The 20,228-nt window shown below is 39.6% G+C and overlaps 1 protein-coding gene across 4 annotated transcripts in view; it reads left to right on the forward strand.

The window, feature by feature from the left end:
- ITGB6 (integrin subunit beta 6) overlaps positions 1-20,228 on the forward strand; it is a 126,502-nt gene that overhangs the window by 96,269 nt on the left and 10,005 nt on the right. For all 4 annotated transcript variants that reach the window (XM_004743928.3, XM_004743927.3, XM_045066833.1 and 1 more), the window contains 5 exons: positions 3,036-3,170; positions 3,386-3,803; positions 8,503-8,725; positions 11,204-11,301; positions 16,124-16,243. In XM_004743928.3, coding sequence (XP_004743985.1) covers positions 3,036-3,170; positions 3,386-3,803; positions 8,503-8,725; positions 11,204-11,301; positions 16,124-16,243 — 994 coding nt within the window. The remainder of the gene's footprint in view (positions 1-3,035; positions 3,171-3,385; positions 3,804-8,502; positions 8,726-11,203; positions 11,302-16,123; positions 16,244-20,228) is intronic.

Consider the following 20,228-nt stretch of genomic DNA (forward strand, 5'->3'; position numbering starts at 1 on the left):
CTTTTCCTTTAAAAATATTAAGTAAGGTCATAACACTCTTTTATACATACCCTTAATTGTTTTCTCATTTTATGTAGAATAATTGCCACCTTCTTTACAACCACCTACAAGGACCCTACCAGATCTGTTCTCCTCCACCCATTACCTCTGTGACTTCACCTTCTATTACTCCATCAGAGAATTGATACAGTAAAACAACTCTAGACTCCTGGCTATTCTGTTTCCAGAGCAAGTCAGACATACTCTGGCCTTAGGGCCTTTGCACTGACTGTACCCTTTTCCTAAACCACTCTTTCGACAGATATCTGCATGCTGATTCCTCACTTCCTCAAAATGTAACCTTCCTACTGGATTCTCACTGAATCCTACTCTAATTAATTTTTTTAAAATCGCAGACTACACCCCTACACACAGTCTCTTAATCCTCATTTTCCCACCCTAATGTTTTACATAGCATTTATCACCTCTTGGCATGCTACATAATTTTCTTATGTATTATATTGTTTCCTCTCTGACTTTTCACACTGGCATATAAACTACAAAAGATCAGCTATCTTTGTGGGTTTTGCTTCCCAAGCACCTGGGCCAGTGTTTGGCACATCATCAAAGTCAATGAATATTTTCTGGATAAATAAACTTATAATGTAACTAGTTGAAACAGATTTAAAGAGTAAATTTTAGGGCACCTGGGTGGCTTCGTTGGTTGAGCAACTACCTTCGGCTCAGGTCACGACCCCGGACTTCCAGGATCAAGTCCCGCATTGGGCTCCCAGCTCCTTGGGGAGTCTGTTTCTCCCTCTGACCTTCTCCTCTCTCATGCTCTCTCTCACTCATTCTCTCTCAAATAAATAAATAAAATCTTAAAAAAAAAAAAAAAGTAAATCTTAATGCTAAATTTGCAGAATTTGAAATCTTAAGACATGAAAGAAATCATCTTTATGACTGAGAAATGACACTTCAATCGCTGATCAAGACCATATTTTAAAAAATCAGCCTTATGTCCACCTACTGAAGGAGTGATGATATGGGGCAAATGTAAAAGCAGAGAAGAAGAATGACTTAGAATTTAGTCAGCAACTTAGAATTTGGAGGAAAATAGGGTCATCTTACTAAGCTGTTGGCAAAATTATAGTTAAGGAAAATCTGAAGCTGAATATGCTTTTAAAATTCAAGGAGGATAGGGACTCAAATCTTAGATGTACTGAAGTATTACTCAACTCATAGTGTCTTACGATTTATTTTTATTGTTTTATTGCTTTCATTTCTCATCATTTTTTCCTCCAAATACAGACTTTTATTTTATAAAAGAAAGAGGAACAGACAAAGTCTACGTAATAACACTAGATTTCCCCATAACAAATAAATCTTTCTTCCGTTTTCCCTGACAATCTTCCCCCATGAAAGCCTTGCCCTTATCTCTCCCCTGTCATAACCTAGATATTTCATATCTAGTCCTTCTCTCTTCAATCTACGTCATCCCATTTACGAAGCACCCCAGGTGCCTGATCCCTGTGCCTCAGGCTACGGTGGATACAACACCCCATCTTTCTTGACTCCAGTCTACTTAACTCCTCACCTGGAAGTCTGACAGACCGAAAGTCTGTCCTGCACACACCTCCCTGACAACTTCCTTGCAGCTGTATTTTCAGCGGATTGGACCCCTACTTTAAAGCTATAGGGAATGATTCCCACAGGTCTAAAGTCATCTCTGCAAACTTCAAGACTCTTTGTTGTATGGTGTCTCCCAGCACAGCAGGAGTCTGGGCTGGATCTAAGCCCCAATTTTCCCCATTATATATCCTCGGGGACTGGGCTTTCTCTCTCCTGGTCCCTTCCCCCAAGACACCATTGTCATCCTGTCCACAGATCCACATCCAACATAGCCATTAAGGACTTCTAATACTTTAGCCTTCACTGACCACTCTTTTCTGAACTATCCCAAACTTGCGTCTGTATGACACAATTTTTTAAACCTAATGGTACATTCATTGACCTGTAAGTTGACTGCTCTACTTGGTGCCATCTTATTTGTTTTTTTTCTCATCAAAATGATAATCATCTTGAGGGCAGAAATCCTATCTTAAACTCATTCTCCAGACCCAAGTCTACATTAAATGTACAATGGGTACATAATAAATTCCAATATTGATTTTGAGGAACAGTTTCTCCCACATTTAATATCTCTAAAATTGGGATGTTTTATGATTAATGGTGTCTTACAAATGCGGGGTAGAAGTCACAATGTAGTATTCATTGCCTGCAAATATATGAAATTGGCCCTAACTCTCTATGTTGTTGTCACCTCAATTTGTTAAGTACACTATTGGTGCTATAGGTGTTGAGCATAATTGCCATTTTTAAATATTTTCAAAAAGATTGCACTATGATTTGATATTGAAATGAAAAGTTGTTGTATATGCAGCAATGTACCAAAACAGAGCAGCGGGTATAAATTCGATATCAGTGAAGCAAATATTCATTGTCAAAGGAATGACTTTAATTCGGCATTCTTGGCAAAGCAGAACCAGCTGCTTTATGGGACCTAAGAAATGATGATACTTACAAGTAAAGAAAGCTGTTGTTATATTGTGTTACTGAGATACAAGCAAAAAAAAAAAAAAAATGCCTTTAGATGCTAAGCAATGCTACTCAGGGCTGGAGAATTTGCCAAATCCCCCTGGAATGGGTAAAATAATTTTCAAAGCCATGATAGACTAATAGGATTGATTCATATGTTGCACAGAATGATCATGAGATATTTTGTCATAATGTCATTGTCATAAAATAATTGTGTAATTTATAATTGATGGCTTCTTAGACTCAATAAAACATGGTGTGTATATGTGCACTATGTGTGCGTGTGTGTGTGTGTGTGTGTGTGTGTCTTGCTGGCTATCTTGCTTGATTGATGGTATGGTGAATTTCTTTTAACCCCGATTTCATTTTATTCATTTGCAGTTTAATGAACAGGATTCACAGATTCCTCTGGTTGTATTTTCTTGTTGTAATTTTAACTCTTTATGTCCTAACTAAAGGAACTGAGGTCTGAGGTGGAACTGGAAGTATTAGGAGACACAGAAGGACTCAACCTATCTTTCACAGCCATCTGTAACAATGGGGCCCTCTTCCCACACCAAAAGAAATGCTCTCACATGAAGGTGGGAAACACAGTAAGTATAGGGTCAATAGATTGTCTGAAAAAATATTCAGGTAAGTCAGAAGTTCCCTTGTTGCTCCGAAGATAGATTTTTCCTTTTAAGAATTTCAAAAGCGATTTCAAAAATGTCCTAATAAATGATTTTGACAAAGCTGATCCCCATGCAACTTTGTTTCTTCCTATGTATTTTGGTGGATGGAAGAAGATAATTGGTATTTTCTTTTCCAGGCTACATTTAACGTGACTGTGAGTATACCAAACTGTGAGAGAAGAAACAGGCACATTATCATAAAGCCTGTGGGGCTGGGGGACGCCCTTGAAATACTTGTCAGTCCGGAATGCAAATGTGACTGTCAGAAAGAAGTGGAGGTGAACAGCTCCAAATGCCACAATGGAAACGGTTCCTTCCAGTGTGGGGTGTGCGCCTGCAACCCTGGCCACATGGGTCCTCACTGTGAGTGTGGGGAGGACACACTGAGCACGGAGTCCTGCAAAGAGGCCCCGGATCACCCCTCCTGCAGTGGAAGAGGTGACTGCTTCTGTGGGCAGTGCATCTGCCACCTGTCTCCCTATGGAAACATTTATGGGCCCTTCTGCCAGTGTGACAACTTCTCCTGCGTGAGGCACAAAGGATTGCTCTGTGGAGGTAGGCGTTGTCTAAATCCACCTCACATGGTAAGTGGGCAAGTGTCAAAAGGGGCTTTACATCCCTTGCACTTTCCACAGTGGTCTGGGCAGAGCAGGTGCTCAATACATATTTGCTGATCAAGGGAGTGGGTTAATCTCTAGACCAAAGGTAAGTGATCTTCACTTGCATTTTCTCTGGCTCTCACAATCTCTTGGGGCAAGATCTCTGCCAATTCAACTTACATCTTTATTGTTATTTCCGTCAGAATTTAGAAAGCAAAAAATGGAAACACCTACTCTTTGGTTATTACCCAGACTCCACAAAATTACCTGTAATCTGGACTCCATTATCTTCCAGACTTTTCTCGATCAGGCTTCTGGGTATTTTACCCAACTCTTAAACACTTAAATGCCTATTACTTTGGAAAAATAAAAAGCTAGGCTGCTTAAGGAACATATTGCCAAGGACAAGGGACACAGAAACACTAAATGAACTTCCAGGGCCTTCATTCATTCCACAAATATTTATTAAATACCTATTATATGACAGATACTAGATTAGGCACTGGGTATAATAAAGATGAAAAAGGATATGTGAAGGCTATGGAAAGTGTAAAAATGAAGCACTGCTTGGAATATTTTTAAGCTCAAGAACATGTTTACATAGAAAAATACATGTTTTAAAATCCTTTGCATATGGAGAATCACTGTAGTTTAAGAATATGTTGCATATACTATGACTGTCATAAAAATCATTCTGATATATATCCATATATTTAAGTATAAGTATAATCTATCTGCGTAAGAATTGCAAACGCGTTCATGGGCTTTAAAATGATATAAATTTGCGTTACAACAGGAATATTAACTCACTGCTGAATTTAAGCTCCCAATGTCTCCCTTTTTCACAGTGTGTGAGCAGGCAGCTTTTCAAAACAGAAAGCCATTATCTTTAAAGAAAACTAAGAAAGTTATGTTTTCAGACCACAGAGTCAGGAACATATAAAAGAGACTGATTTTCAGGAAAAAAAGGCCTGAGAAGAGAAGCCTCAAAGAATTCCGAGCTCTTTGAACACGCTGTGATGCCCTTAGAAGCGCACCTCCATTTCATTTCTTTGCAGCGGCTCTCGCTACCAACAAGTTCCTCTGAGGTTGCCTTCTTTCTTCTCCCCAGAGAGTGAAAAATTTAGGGTCTGTCTGGATCGAGACACGTTTCTCCCCCCTTTCATCGGAGCTCTATTTCCTTATTTAATGGGTGTGTGTCCAAAACCACATCAGTTCTCTTCTCATAAGATGTAGACAGGACAGAGCCCAAAGCCAGAGGCTGTCTCCACATCTTGAAATGAATATGCTTGGCAGAGTCCCAGATTGCATCTTTAATAAAAAATCTTTTAATAAAATATGTGCCCAAAACATTCAAAAACACCTTTCAGAAAAAATTCTACCTGTAATCTAATACAATAGGATAGTAGTCCAACCCCCACCTATATTTCACCCTTTAAATCTTAGATCCAAGAAGTCTAGAGCAGTGTAATCACTGAACTGTGCTCAGCAACATAGTTCTTCCGGTTTGTGGATGGTCTTTGACTTTACTTGGTGCCATGTGTGCAAATGGAAATGCACTCAGAAAGGCTGACTTGGTCTCTGCATTGTAGTTTGGGAGGTCTGATAATAGGGCCTCTCTTTATATCAGAAACATTGATCGCTAGAGAAGTTCTATTTAGAAAACAATTATTTCCTCAGTTGGATGCAGAAAACTTCCCTAATGCCAATTTCCTTCATATTGAGAGTACCTTACTAATCTCAATTATTACTGTTTTTCAAAAGCTATTTTGTTTGTAGTAACATCACAAAGGATGTCACTGTATTATTAGTAACTTTCTTTTTGAAAATGCATAGTGGGGGCACCTGGGTGGCTCAGTTAATAAAACTTCAGACTCTTGATCTCAGTTCAGGTTTGATCTCAGGGTCATGAGTTCAAGCCTTGAGTTGGGCTCCACAATGGACGTAGAGCCTACTCAAAAAAAAAAAAAAAGATAAAAAATGGTTTAATAAAAGGAAGTACTATTATTCAAATTCAACAAATAGTTATGGAATACCTACTATGTGCCTGGCATCCTGCTTAGTGCAAGGATAAAATCTGTGCCTGGCCTTGTGGACAGACACTCTGTTGTTTGTAACAAAGGCCAGAATACGCTCCTGCTTTCCTTCTCATGCAGATCTCACTTCTGCAATAACTAATTTGCTCTGCAGTGCACCACTTCTCAGAAGGCCTATTACCACAATGTTCTTTTTCATGTAGCTTTTTTCATCCATCTGTAAATACAGATATAGGGCTCCATTGATTTATTCCTTGCCTGCCCAGATTCCATTGGTCTTCTATATTTTGATTTTTAAGAGATGGGAAACAGGCAGATGGCATTACAGAAAATACTTCCTGCCATTATACACTTACAGTTATCAGTCAATGGTATTCCAGAGAGACCTATCCCTCTGAAAAGAGCCTGACAATTTTTGTCTTGATCCTTGGTTATCATCTTGTTTCTACATGCAGCCATTGTGGAGGTTTTGCTCTTGTTTTTGTGGTTGTAGTTATACAAACAGGTACTTCATAAATGGTTCCTTGTGGATATCAATTAGCAGTGATATGGTAGATGGTTCTGGAAAGCCCACAGAAAGAAGGGTTTCTAAATTCTAACAGGAGCTCTTGGAAGAGTTCTCTAAATTTCTGCCTTCAATATAGAAATTTATCCCTATCACGAGAAAAAGGTTCCCCTTTATGCTGAGGGAGAGACAAATAACAATTGTATTTTAGAGGATAACTTAATGGGCTCTGTCTGCAGCAAGTTTCCATGCACCGCCTCCTTCAAGCTGCCTCTGCCCTAGGTTTCTGCAGCTTTGCTCTCCTTGCTCTCCTACCTCTCAGTCTCCCTGGTAAGATCCTTCTCTCTGATCACATTTTTTTAAAGATTTACTTATTTGAGAGAGAGGGTACACAAGCAAAGGGAGAGGGAGAAGAAAACTGCCCACTGAGCAGGGAGCTCGAAGCAGGACTTGATGCAGGGCCCGAGCCAGCAGTCACCCCGACGCCCCTCTCTGATCACATTTTCAATGCTGATGCTCTTCAGGGCTTTTCCCCTCTGCTTTCTCTACATAACCGGATCCACAACAGCTTTACCTGCCATCTATCTCTGATGGATCCCAAACCCAAACCTTTTGGTCTTTCTTTTCATACACACACACACACACACACACACACACATACATCTCTGCCTACTAGGATGTCCCATAGGCCCCTCAGAACTCAGTAGAGCCAAAACTGAACTCGACATCTTCCCTACCCAAAGCTGCTCTTCTTCCTCCGCTTCAGAACAACCTATTTGTTCAACAATTAAGCTCCGTGCCAGGCACTGGGGATAAACCAGTAAGCGTGAATTGGAGGCTTCCATTCCAGGTCAGTCAAAAGCTGCCCCAGCCACTGAGCACCTCTTTCCTCTCCATTTCCACTGGCACCACTTAGGACCTCAGATCTTCTTGCCTCATTTGCTGCAACAAAACCCCCTCACCAGTTTTCCTGTCTCAGTTTGACCCTCTCTACAGATGCCAGGATATTTCTAGGCACACAGCTATTTGTTGAGGTCTCTACTTAAAATTCCATAACTTTCAGGATAACAGGTCTTTCTTTAGCCCATAAAGCTTTTCATGATGTGATTTCTGGCTTTCTGTTGACCCTTCCAACCCCCACTCCCGCCATCCTGCCGTCCGGCCACAGCTCATATGCACCTTTGACTCTATCTATACGAATCCACTGTGGGTATTAAGCGGGTCACAAGATTACAGACTTCTGACATTTACCTGTGCTTTTTTTCTTGGTTTAAAATGCATGTAACCCTCCTCTGTCTTTCATCTGTAGCATCCAAATTCAGCTCAAGCATCACCTCCTTTGGAAACATCCCCAAATCTCTGGTCTAATTTGGAAACTCTCCCACTGTTTGCGTAACACTTAAGGCACTGGACTGTATTTATTACTGGTAGTATTTATTTGCCTGTCTCCTACTTTAGACTATAAGCTCAGTGACCTTATTTAATTTTGTATCTTCATGCCTAATGCAATCTTTGGCACATGATATATGCTCAATTAAAGTTTCTTAAATAAATGAATTTATTAAGCATTCACTATATGCCTGTAGGACATCTAATTGGTGAACGCAAAACTAGAAGATTTACACATTATCTCATCTGACCACAACTGCTGTAAGATTTTATTCCCTCTATTTGGTAGATGAGGCTTTTATGATCACTCGGCTTAAATGATGTAGAAGGAAGGCATTCCCCAGGTCTGTGCTGCATCTCTATCTTATGGCACCTTAATTAAAAACAAAAAAATTGTAAAAACAATTTAAATACACACACACACACACACAAGTTGCTCTTATAGGCTTGTAGATTATTTCATTTCATCTGCCCATAAATTCTTTTTGATATAACATCAGGTAATCAGATTGGTCTTCAGTTAAGAGACCAGATCAATAAATATACACACTTAGCAACATTCGTTCCATAAAATATAACTCCTCCTAGCCCCCACACACTCACTTTTTTCTCATTTTTCTCCTTCAGTCTTTCTGAAGTGTTTAAAGGCAAAGGGAAAAGATATCCCTCCCCACCTCATCTGAAGTAGCCGTGGCCCTAAGCATCGCGGGGCATTTGTTTTGCAGATAACGGCGTGTGTGACTGTGGCGAATGCGTGTGCAGACCCGGCTGGGCGGGTGAGTACTGTAACTGCACCACCAGCACGGAGTCTTGCCTCTCGGAGGACGGGGTGCCCTGCAGTGGGCGAGGAGACTGCGTCTGTGGCAAATGTGTTTGCACGAATCCCGGAGCCTCTGGACCGACCTGCGAGCGTTGTCCCACCTGTGGCGATCCCTGTAACTCTAAACGGTAATGTCTCAACTTCCCTCCGTGTTGCTTTTGGTGGGTTTGTTCTGGGAGCATCCACCCAAACGCACAAAGCCACCAAGACCCTGTGATCCTCAGCCTGGAGCGTCCATGTCTCCCTTGCCTCTTTCTTTGCCCTCATTATCCAGGACCACAATGTCGCATTTCTGCTAGAGGCAATCCTGGGGAAGCTGAGCTGAGGTCCCACACTGATAACATCAGATGGCCTTTCACTTACAATACCTGCCACACAGAAGGAATGCCACGGAGGGAGACTGATGGCACTCACACTCGGTGCCTTTTTAGGGGAAACAGACAAGCTTCTTCCTTATCTAGAAGTTTAGAGCCTGACCTTGATTCATTCCTCTCTATAGACTCATGGAAGCAAAAAGGCAGAAAGAGGATCATGGATTTCCATTTCTTCCCTCTTCTGTACTGCTCATGCTCTTTGGCACCTGTCTTTGGTTGTCATTCTACACAACTATTGTGTGTGGGTTTTTTCTTTATACCATATGAACAGCAATGACAACAAAACCCTTTTTTTTTTCCAGTAAAACACTATTTCTCTGGTTAGTAGCTAACTTCTCAGTGAAAGTGGGGGCAACATTTCTAGGTCAAGTGAAACAAGTCTCTAAATAGGCCGTGTTTTGACATTGCAGTGTATAATGTATTATGCAGCAAACATGCTTAAGCAGTTCATAGTTTCATTAACTCTATACCCAACATGGTGACATTTGCATTTCCAGTGTACATAAAGTAAGAAAATCAATATTCACTCAGTGGTTCCTCACCACTCAGGTGTCAAAAGTCCTCTGTCATTGTGTCTGGACATACACCAAGAGAAGTGTGGGGACATGGTTAGACTTACTTGAATGGAATTAAATGTAAAATGTCCTTTTGAGGTGTTTCTTCCATTATTTATCTATTAATCTTCTCTGTAAATGTGATTCAATTTAAAATGTAGGTTATAAAATATGAAGTTAACAGTCAAGGTAGTTTAAGTTTGAGGAATCAGGTAATTGCCTTGGTACTTAGGTTAGCTTTGAGATGAGTCCATTCTTCCATTTATTCATTCATACATTCACTTATCAAATGGGTATTAAGTACCTACTATTCACCGGAAATTGTGTTAGGCCAAGGGCATATAGTGATGACTGAAACAGTTACAGTTCCTGCCATCACAGGTGCTAAGAATCTAGCGGGAAAGACAGACATTATTTAAAGCAATTAGAACAATATCTGAGCTGACAGTTACAACAAGGGATATAAAGGGTGCTGTGGCACCATATGGCAGGGCTACCACACTAGCTTGGGCAGATATCATTGAGATGCATCAAAGGGTAGAAGGTTTTAAGGATTTCCACAGTGTCTAGCAGCCCCCTGCGAAGCCATTCTAAGTAAATATATAACCTAGATAAATGCAATATACTTGAAATGCAAAGGCAATTCCAGCCAAGACTTCTATCCCCCACTCCCACGTAGACTGCTGCTCCTCAACCCTTCCTACAAAGGAACGCAGAGGCTTCCAGGGCAAGAGAACTAACCAGTAAGGGTTCGGGAAGGCTTGCCTAGGGCAGGGCAATTTCGACTGCGACTGGGGGAAGCCTGGGGTGAAGCATGGGCGGGGCAGGGGGGGGGAATGTTTCCAGTACTTAAAAGAATATGCATTTCCATGGCCTGGGGAAGAGAGGGACAGGATGATACCTGGGAAAACTTTTGCTGTTTTGGGTTACTCCAAACAGAGACTGGTTGTGAAGTGATTTTTCAGCATAAGATTAATTCAGAGTCTGAGTTTTACTTTGCTGTATAGACATCATTAGAGAAGCTTAATTCTTACAAGGCTGTTTTCAGAAATACACTTTTCTGTAATTTTCTGTAAGTAGCGATTGTTTATTCAAAAGCCTGCATTAATTGGATCCAAGTTGTAACCTCAGCTGTTGAAAATACCCCTATAAGGCTTGGACTCATTCAAAATAGTTACAGACAAGTGAATCTTTAAAATAGTCATTCATGACATGTATGAAATCTTACAGTTCTTGTTAAAATACAGACCACTTCTGTTAGGAAATTCAAACTTTGTTTAGTCACTGATCATATTTTAGGAGCATAAACCCTTCTCATGAGAACGTAAAATGAATCAAACAATTAAATCAAATACCAAAATCAGTGTATCTTATTGTTGGGGGTTTTTTATTTGTTTGTTTGTTATTTAACCAATCAGAAGCAATCATTATAAATAAATGAGGATAGTAGCTATTATCAAGCCTGGCTCACAAAACACTGATTATTAAAGGGAATCAGAATAAGGCAATTTCCTCTTGAACATCACCCAAATATCTTTCTCAAAGTAACAAAAGGCAGCGCTCTCTATGAGACACTCCTATAGCACGAATCACAGTAACAGCAGTAAAGCAATACCCCAGCTGCATATCTGTTTTCCACTAACATGAACTGATAAACGCTACTGAATAACATTCACAGGAGCTGCATTGAATGCTACCTGTCTGCAGATGGCCAGGCCCGAGAAGAATGTGTTGACAAATGCAAACTAGCCGGTGCGACCATCAGTGAAGCAGAAGGTTAGACTTGTCTTAAATCGCTTTCTTTTCCTTTACATTGTTCTTGAGAGACAGGAACTCTGTGAAGGGCTTTTCAGTAGCTTGACCTCATTTGAACCAAGGCACTGGTTCAACATTAGTTTTTAAGAGTAAATGCATCCCATAAGACTAAAAACGTGATGGTTTGGGATACAAACAATTTAAAGTCCTAGCGATTCTATTTGACTTCAGCTCTGTTGGCAAGTTCACCTTTGTTTAACAAATGCAATTGTACAGAACTCCAGAATGTATGTATGTGTGTGTATATATATATATATATATATACACTAAGACATATCTCAGGCACAGGGCATTATATATATATATATGTGTATATATATATATATACATACACACACATACATACATATATATATGTGTATAATTATAAGAGAAGAAAAATTTTAAAATAGCTAAATTTTAACCCCTAAACCTGAAATCAGCCTTTATCATCCAATTGCCATATTTCCGGATAGGACAAGGTGAAGTGTCAGATGGGTTTCCAGACAGCAGCCCTGAGATACTAGGCAGGTTCTGGTTCATGGACATTTTCCCTCCGCTCCTTTATATGTGCTTTTACTATCAACTTCCACTCTTAACTCCCTGTCGCTCACCCCCCAAATACAAGAAGGGCTTGTGACCTTGATCTGCTAACCAAATTCTGCTCTTGCTTTCTCTCACTTGTCATTTTAAGATTTAATGACTTAAACTCAGATTCTTTTTAGTGGCAAAATGCCATCTCGAATATTTAAATCGGTTGTATTTTAGCTGGGAAAGCCACTTAAAAAATAATCTGTGAAGAAGATGACTAGCTCCTCCTCAAGGAACAGGCTGCGGGGGTTATTTTTCCATTATCCCAACCTCTGCATTCTCGTGTGGCTCAGGTAGAATGGCTGCTCTACACACATGAGACGTTACCAAGACATATCTCAGGCACAGGGCAAAATCAAGACAATTTATGACACTCCAAGATGTGTATCTTGAAGAAACAGACATGGAATAGAGAAATTAATCCACTTCCAAAGTGGAATAAGTTAGCAGCATTTATATTGTTTTGAATATTACCTACATTGTTTCAAATTTGAGATTTCTGACTGTGCACAGTTGAATGACCCTGTATGGAGAAGCATGATCAGTGTTCAAAAGACCCCTCGGCTGTGCTTTTTTTGGTGACTAAAGATAGATGTCCCAAATAACATAAATTAGGCAAGATGGTGTGTGCCTGACACTAATACTGAAAGTAGGAGGCAGTAAAAGCACGGAGGAAAGTAGCATTTGTGGACTGTCCACATTAGTAACTAGTTCAAAGTCAAAGCATATCCTCGGGCTTCATTTCATGGCCGTTGAGATATTTACCAAGTATTTCTAAGAAATGGCTAAAAATTGCAGAAAATGCCCTGCAAATGACTAGAACTCCATTCACAGGCAGCATGAGAAATTTGATATGTTGGGGGGTTGGGTAGGGAAAGAGGAGTAAACCTTGGAAACATGGTAAGTATTGAACAGAGAGTTACTATAGTTAAATACACAGTTTTCTGAGGAGATTATCATAAATGCTTGGATTTGAGAGGAATACTGGGTCTCAAGGGGCATTTAAAATATTTGCATGATTCTTTTTGTGTAACTGAGTAAATTATCTTCAAAATAGGGAAATACAACTATTTCTAACTTAGAAACTGAAAAGGGTAACTGGATTCCTAATATCATTTAAAGCATTAACCTTGCTGAATTTGAGAGAAAAAAATATACTTATAAGTCTATGAATTAAAAAGTCACTTTTTCAATGAGGATTTTTATAAGCGCTATCTCAAGTTACTCACTCAGTTATGACATTGATCACATCGCCTTGAAATTACCATCACATATTTGGTCTTGCAAAGCGACTCTTATCAGCCCATCCTTCCCCCCAACAAGGACATGGAGAGTGAAGTAAAATAGCATAATTTCATAATCCAAAGACGTTATTCCTCAGCTGTGCTGTGGAGACTTCAGTGAGCATCTCTAAAGACGTGGTTTAACTTTACTCATTCCATTTTACCGAAAGTCACTTTTTAATTTGCCCCAAAACTCATGTACTCACAACATTATTACTCAAAGTGTGTTCAATGGAACACTAGTTCTGAAAATGTTAGATGGAAAACAGCACCCATGGTCATATCAGTTTCGGAAATGGGCAGCTAAGCTTTTTGTTTATTTCACGGGACTCCTGAAAAATCATGGATATTACATTACATGTATCTTCAGGAATTTTCAGGAGAGGCATAAGGAAGGATTCCCAAACTTCCTTGACCACAGAATCCTTTTCTTCTCTTTGGGAAACCATTTCCCATGAGAACTCCTGACTCGTCCCCAGAGCACAGGTCTTAAACACACAGTTGTTATAATTCTGTGGTTGCACGTACATGGTTTCTATTTCTGTAGCCTTCCTGGACCTTCCTAGATGCCAGCCTCTTCACCCCACTCTCACATTTCTTCCTTTCCTAAGTATAATTTCATGGACTACCTGAGATCTTATTTTCATTGTATTATTCTAGGGCAGCACTGCTGGCACTCATAAAGGAGGGTAAAAAAGAAAGGTCCATTCCTTAATGACCAACAAAAGAAAACCTTAGCAGCTAATTATGCAAATCTCCAGCACAACCTGGACTCTTTCACTGCACATTCAATAATACCATTTTAATACTCAAACATGACAAAACTGGCTAAATCTAGAGTCATAACAGTCATGAAAAAGAGTGGTGAAGTCATTAAAGCAAGAAGGGAGTCATGACCCAAAGGTCATATTAACAGTTTTATGAAAACTTAAGTAATCCTGGAGAAGTAAATTAAGTCTCTTTGCACTTCAGTATAGCTATTTAAAATAAAATTAAAAAGCAGGATTAATATTACTGAAAGGAGTGTTATAAACTACCTATGTATTTTCTACCTGAGAACAAAGTGTTCCAGTAAGTAAGCTTGAGAGGAACAGAGTGGGTGTGCTGTCATGGGAGAGAGGGAGAGGGAGGGAGAAAATTTCACCAATAAGAAAAGGCATATTCTCCAAGACTTCATGAATCCTAGTTAATTGAGCAGTGTGGTAGGAGGATATGTGGTAAAGGCCATCTAAAAATGACCAAAGTATGATTATATATGCAGTGCTATCATATGACATACACACGAAATAACACAAATATCACTGATCTACTATTGCCCAGAGGTTCCTGAATGTCATAATCCGATCACCTTATTAAAAATACTGTTAACTCACTAAAATACAAGCTCCTGTACATACCACTGCCCTCTCAAATCAGATACCCAGGAGGGTCCCTGGAATCCTTATTTGAAAAAAATCTCAGGTGATTTAGATAATCATAAACATTTGGGAATGACCAGATGAGAATGATTTAGAATTAGATTTCCTAATAGTCCTATGTAAATAGATGCTTCTAGTGAATTCATAAGCAATTTCTTCACTTAAATCATTTGAAATCCTCTCCAAAATGCTAAATGTTTTACTAGTCCCTTTTTTCATAGCTAATACAGACATTCTTCTCAGAGACCCTGACACACATTTTTTAATCTTATAAATAAAATGCAAAAACAACTCAACATTCTTCTTTCTGTGGCTACCACATTGTTGAATGAGAAATAGCATATTATTTACTTTTTCTTTGTTAGAATCAAAGAAACATACAGATTCTGTATGTGTTTTATTAGAACTTTTAAAATTAAAAGTTTTATTAAAACTTTTATATTTAAGCTAATGAGAAAATTATAGGTCTAGCAAGAGTATGTCCAAGATTATCTGGGACAATCCAAGTTTCAATATTTTGACCCCCGGGGTCATAAATCACTAATATTGGATCATATGTCAAAATTTTAGGTTAAGAGCCAACAGTTGTTCTGTTTACAGGTTCTGAAAAAAGTGTTTCATTGACCAAAAAAAAGGTGTAACAGTATCATTACAAAGTCTTCAACTTAGAAGATAGGAGAATTTTAAGCAAATTTTTTTTTTTTAATTTGGAAAATGCTACATAATTCTGGCATAGGTACCAGACCACTAAAAATTCTAACATCTCAGATGGACCATTTTACTATATTTTCAATTTCTGTAGTGACATTCATTTTCTGTCTCTTGAATAAGCCCCATAAAAAAACATTTCTATTTGAAAAAGATGTGAGGAAAACTGGATTATGTTTGTGGGTTTTTTTTTTTAATTAGCAAAGAGGCTATACCGAATGGTAGGCAAACTGTCAGCTGGATTCCTTTTAGACTGGGGCTTACTTTCATCCTCCCAGTCCCTGAGTACATAACATTTCAATGTCCATTTTCTGATATTAATTGATATTTACTATTGTGACAATACATGGCCAGCAATCTTGACTGTGGGAAAGGCCCCCTTAGAAGTATCAGTATCAGTTTGGGCTGCGGAGTCTTTTTCTGAAATGTAATCTAGGTTTCCTCCCAGATGCTCTAAGGTAAGGGGAACATACAGCCACCTCATCACCATAATCAGGGCCATTCTATTCCCAAAACAACTAGGCACACCTGCCTTCAAGTACTTTCACTATTGAAATCCTGGCCCCCATCAGTTTGATAGGTGCATTTGATGGTCAGTCCTGACTGAGCACACCTGGAACTGTTCTTCTGGAACATGAATAGAAACTAAAACTTCAGGTGGTGGGGAAAATCCTGTGTTTTTCTATTCCTATTCTGCAGTGTTAGAGATTCCTATTTGCATATTAAAACTCAACACCACTATGCTTTGAAAATAATCTCTTTTGGAATCTCATTTAATCTAATGAATGACTCCTTTATCTGCAGATTTTTCAAAGGATGGTTCTGTTCCCTGTTCTCTGCAAGGAGAAAATGAATGTCTTATTACATTCCTAATAACTACAGATAATGAAGGGAAAAGCATCATTCACAGCATCACTGAGAAAGGTGGGTGGCATGCCTTCCATTGTCAATGGTAAGTGATACTACATGGGAGAGGAGGAAACAACAAGAAATACTTTCCAAGAAGGACATTTCCAGAATTTTCCCAGTGATTTAAATAGACCTATTGAAAGGTTTGATATGTTCCAATGTCTCTTTCTTAGCCCACATAACAAAATGTATTTGTACCAGTCATGATCACCTCTAAAGCTGGCTGATGGTTTGTAGAAAGATGCACTGATTAAATCCAATATAAGCATAAGGTATATCTTTAGGAAAGGCTAGCAGAAGGGAGCCTAACAGTCTGAAAGAATGAGATTTGCATCAGGCAAACCTTGGCTCAAATCCTGATAACATTCTGGAAGATACTTGCCTCTGAGTCTCTATTTCCTCATCTATAAGATTCTAAGGATTAAATAGAATGATACGCATTGCCAGTATGTGCCAGTAATGGGACATCAAGTCAGAAGAGACAGGAAGCAGCAGGTGAGGAAGGAAGGAAGTAATCCATACATAAAAGGACTCTGTGTATTCTGTGGGTTTTCATCCATACCACCTCATGGAGTTTGCTTGGGGCTTGGGTAGCTCGCAAATAAAAATCTCATCTTCAGCGAAGGAGAGAGAGAAGTTTATATCGGATAGAACAGAAAATTGTGGGAAAGGTACTTCTCTTGAGAAGTTTGAAATTTTAGTGAGTATCAGACTTACCTGGGGAGCTTGATAAAACACTTGCATCCTGTCTATCCTGAGTAAGCAGGTGTGATGTGTGGCCCAGGACTCTGCATTTTTTATTGGCATTTTTATTATTTTTTTATTGAGAGAACGGGAGAGAGCAAGCACAAGTTGGGGGTGGGAAGGAGCAGAGGGAGAGGGAGAAGCAGACTTCCCACTGAGCAGAAAGCCTGCTGCATCCTACCTAGGTCCCCAAGATCACAGCCTGAGCCGAAGGCAGACTCTTAACCAACTGAACCACCCCGGAGCCCCAAGGACTTGACATTTTAATACTATTCTGCTACAGATGGCTTCAAGACTTCCCTGGCTGTGTTCTTAGATATTCACTGGTGCCTCTTTTCTGTCTTTAATTAGTGATGTGTTCCTAAATCCTTCTGGCAGAAATGACAGCTGCATTAAATCAGATCTCTCTAGACCCTGTCAGCAACCTCCTCCTCCTCTCCCCAGAAGCTTGGAGCCTGGTTCTGCCCCAGACAATAGCAGCAAGGGCAGGCTAGCAGGCAGGAGTGTTTTGTTGTGCATGCTTGCTTATCAATGTGCCAACAAAATATTAAGTCCTGAATTTAAAGCCAAGAGTATCAAGCTGCCATCACTAAAGAGTGTAAAAACCAAAGCAAGACTAAAGTAACCAAAACGTAAGTTCAAGACATTATAAATCAACCAAGAAAATATGATTAGAAAAATACCACACTGCAGTGTTGAGGGTGAAGGAGACGTAGAAGTCAGCACGATACAAGATACAAGGGGTTGATTGTGATCTTGGCCTTGCAGCTCGGTGGACAGAGTGCACCTGGAGACTGGATCTTGAAAATCTCATATAAATCAACTTCTTTGAAATGCATATATACAATGCATTGTACAGGCCATTAGTTAAGGAAATTTAAGGTGATTCCTGCTGTACAAGGAAGAGTTACCTAATATAAAAAACCCGCCTCCTCATTACGTGTTTTATAAGGTCAGATTCTTGGAACTACACCCTCCAACCCTCTTTGACAGTGGCAGTAGATTTAGCAAGTTCTCCTGAAATCAAAGCCATTCCTTTTAATATGGATTCCTTTGTAGAACTTTTTTTTTTTTTTTAGATTATTTATTTGACAGAGAGAGAGAGATCGCAAGTAGGCAGAGCGGCTGGGAGAAGCAGGCTCCCTGCGGAGCAGAGAGCCTAATGTGGGGCTTAATCCCAGGACCCTGAGATCATGACCCGAGCTGAAGGCAGAGGCTTAACCCAGTGAGCCACCCAGCTGTCCCATGGATTCCACTGGAAAAATGAGTTCCAAACAACAAAAATGAACTAGAACTATTTTTAATTCAGGGGCTTTTGTATCTGGTTGGTTTTGTTTTTATTTTTATTTTTTATTTTTACCTTTATTTGGGCGTGAAAGAGAAAGATGCTTTTAGCCGATAAGGGCCTCCTTGTTCCTGAACTGTTGGTCATTTTTTTGTTTGTGTGTTTGTTTTGGTGCTTCCACACAATCTGAGTGGCACATAAACATGCCATCCTTCTGAAAGCACTCAGACTCTCTGATGACTTTTTATTAGGGCTTTTTATTCTCCCTATGCTTTTGTAGTAGGGGAAAGCGAAAGGAAAATTACCTTCCCAAAGCTTAAGGGGAGTCACCTTATAGCTCCAAGGAGGCTTATCCCTGTTTATAGGTAGGCCCCAAGCTTCCAGGGGCCCTGAAGACAGAGCCAGCCTGTCCTAGAATCTGTAGGCCCTTCTCACAGCGCTCAGACCAGAGAATCCCAGGGTAGCCCATCAGACTCAAGGATAGGAAAGAGAAAGTGAAGGCTAAGGATTCCCGGGGTCCTACAAACAAATTTTAAAAGAAACCAAATGAACAGTCACCATCAGGGTGTGTGTGGCTGTAGGGAGAGCTTTGGCCGTCTTTTTTCTTACACCTGGAAGAATTTTCAGAGGAGAAGGGCCACATTCCTAAGAGCCACAGTCAAAGAATGACAGCTGGGAGCCTTCCTGGCAGAGATGTGGGTGTGGATGTCATACCCACAGGTCCCAACATGGAGGTTCCAGGCCCTTGAAGTCTTGAGGATAGAAAAGGAGGAAGACTATAGTTGTTGTAATAATAATAATAATAATAATAATAGCAGCTCTCATTCATTGTGCTCTTACTAATGTCATATGCCAGGTATCATTCTATGTGCTTTACATGCATTAATTCTTTTAGCATCCTCCATATTACGACCATGTAAAGCAAGTGTTGCTATTATTTCCATTTTACAGATAAGGAAATTGAGGCAAAAAGAAGTTTAAAAATATGTTGGTCTAGCAGTAATTAAGTACCAGTGCTGGCTGGGGAGATCTGGCCGGCTGACTGGGAGTCCATGCTCTTAACTACTGTGCTATACTGCCTCCCACTGGCTGTATGGTCATAATAAATTCCTGGCTCCGGAAAACATGTTGGATCAGCAGCATAGAAATGTTAAGCAAACCACACATGTAATTTTAAATTTTCTAGTAATCTCACTAAAAAGTAAGAATCTGGTGATATGGATTTTAGTAATGTTTTATTCAGTCCATTCTATCCAAAATATTGCCATTTAGCATGTAATAAATAAATTATTGAGATGCTTTGTTTTTTTCCATACTAAGTCTTCACAATCAATATGTATTTCATACTTAGCACACAACCTAATTTGGAAAAGTCACATTTCTGTGCTCAATATCCACATGTGAGAGAGATGGCAGATTGGCAGCTCAGGGACTCAGGACCCGAGAACTAGCTAGCACTGGCCAGGACTCCACAGGCAACATAGCACCCTGGTCCTCTTCTCCCACCTAGAAATATGTCGTCAGTCTGAGCATCTCAGGAAATACTAAACAGTGTAAACAGTAGACGTTTCTATTGTGTAATACCTGCTCTGGTACTTGGGTCAAAATCTTTTCTTAAGAAATGTAGAATATTTTAATGTGTAATATATTATCAATGTATAAATGTATAATGACACTAAGTTCTTAAAAATTATCTCTGCCAGGTTATGCCTGTTCCTCCTTTATTTATTCTTTACCAGGGAGCCCTCCTAATTCACATTCTGGCTGCAGGGTCTTAGCAAGCTTCATCTTGCTTTCCACAAGAACATGCTACACCCCACCCCAGACATTTAGTCTTCAAAGATGTAGCCAGTATATATTCTCACTGACATATGCCTGCCACTTTCTTTGCAGGACTGTTGCTAACCTCGTAAAAGCAGCCATGATTCATTTGCTATGCTGGAAACAGTCTTTGAATCTTTATACTATAGT

This window comes from Mustela putorius, unplaced genomic scaffold, assembly GCF_011764305.1.
Source record: "Mustela putorius furo isolate JIRA1106 unplaced genomic scaffold, ASM1176430v1.1 tig00003869_pilon_pilon_pilon, whole genome shotgun sequence".
Lineage (NCBI taxonomy): Eukaryota > Metazoa > Chordata > Mammalia > Carnivora > Mustelidae > Mustela > Mustela putorius.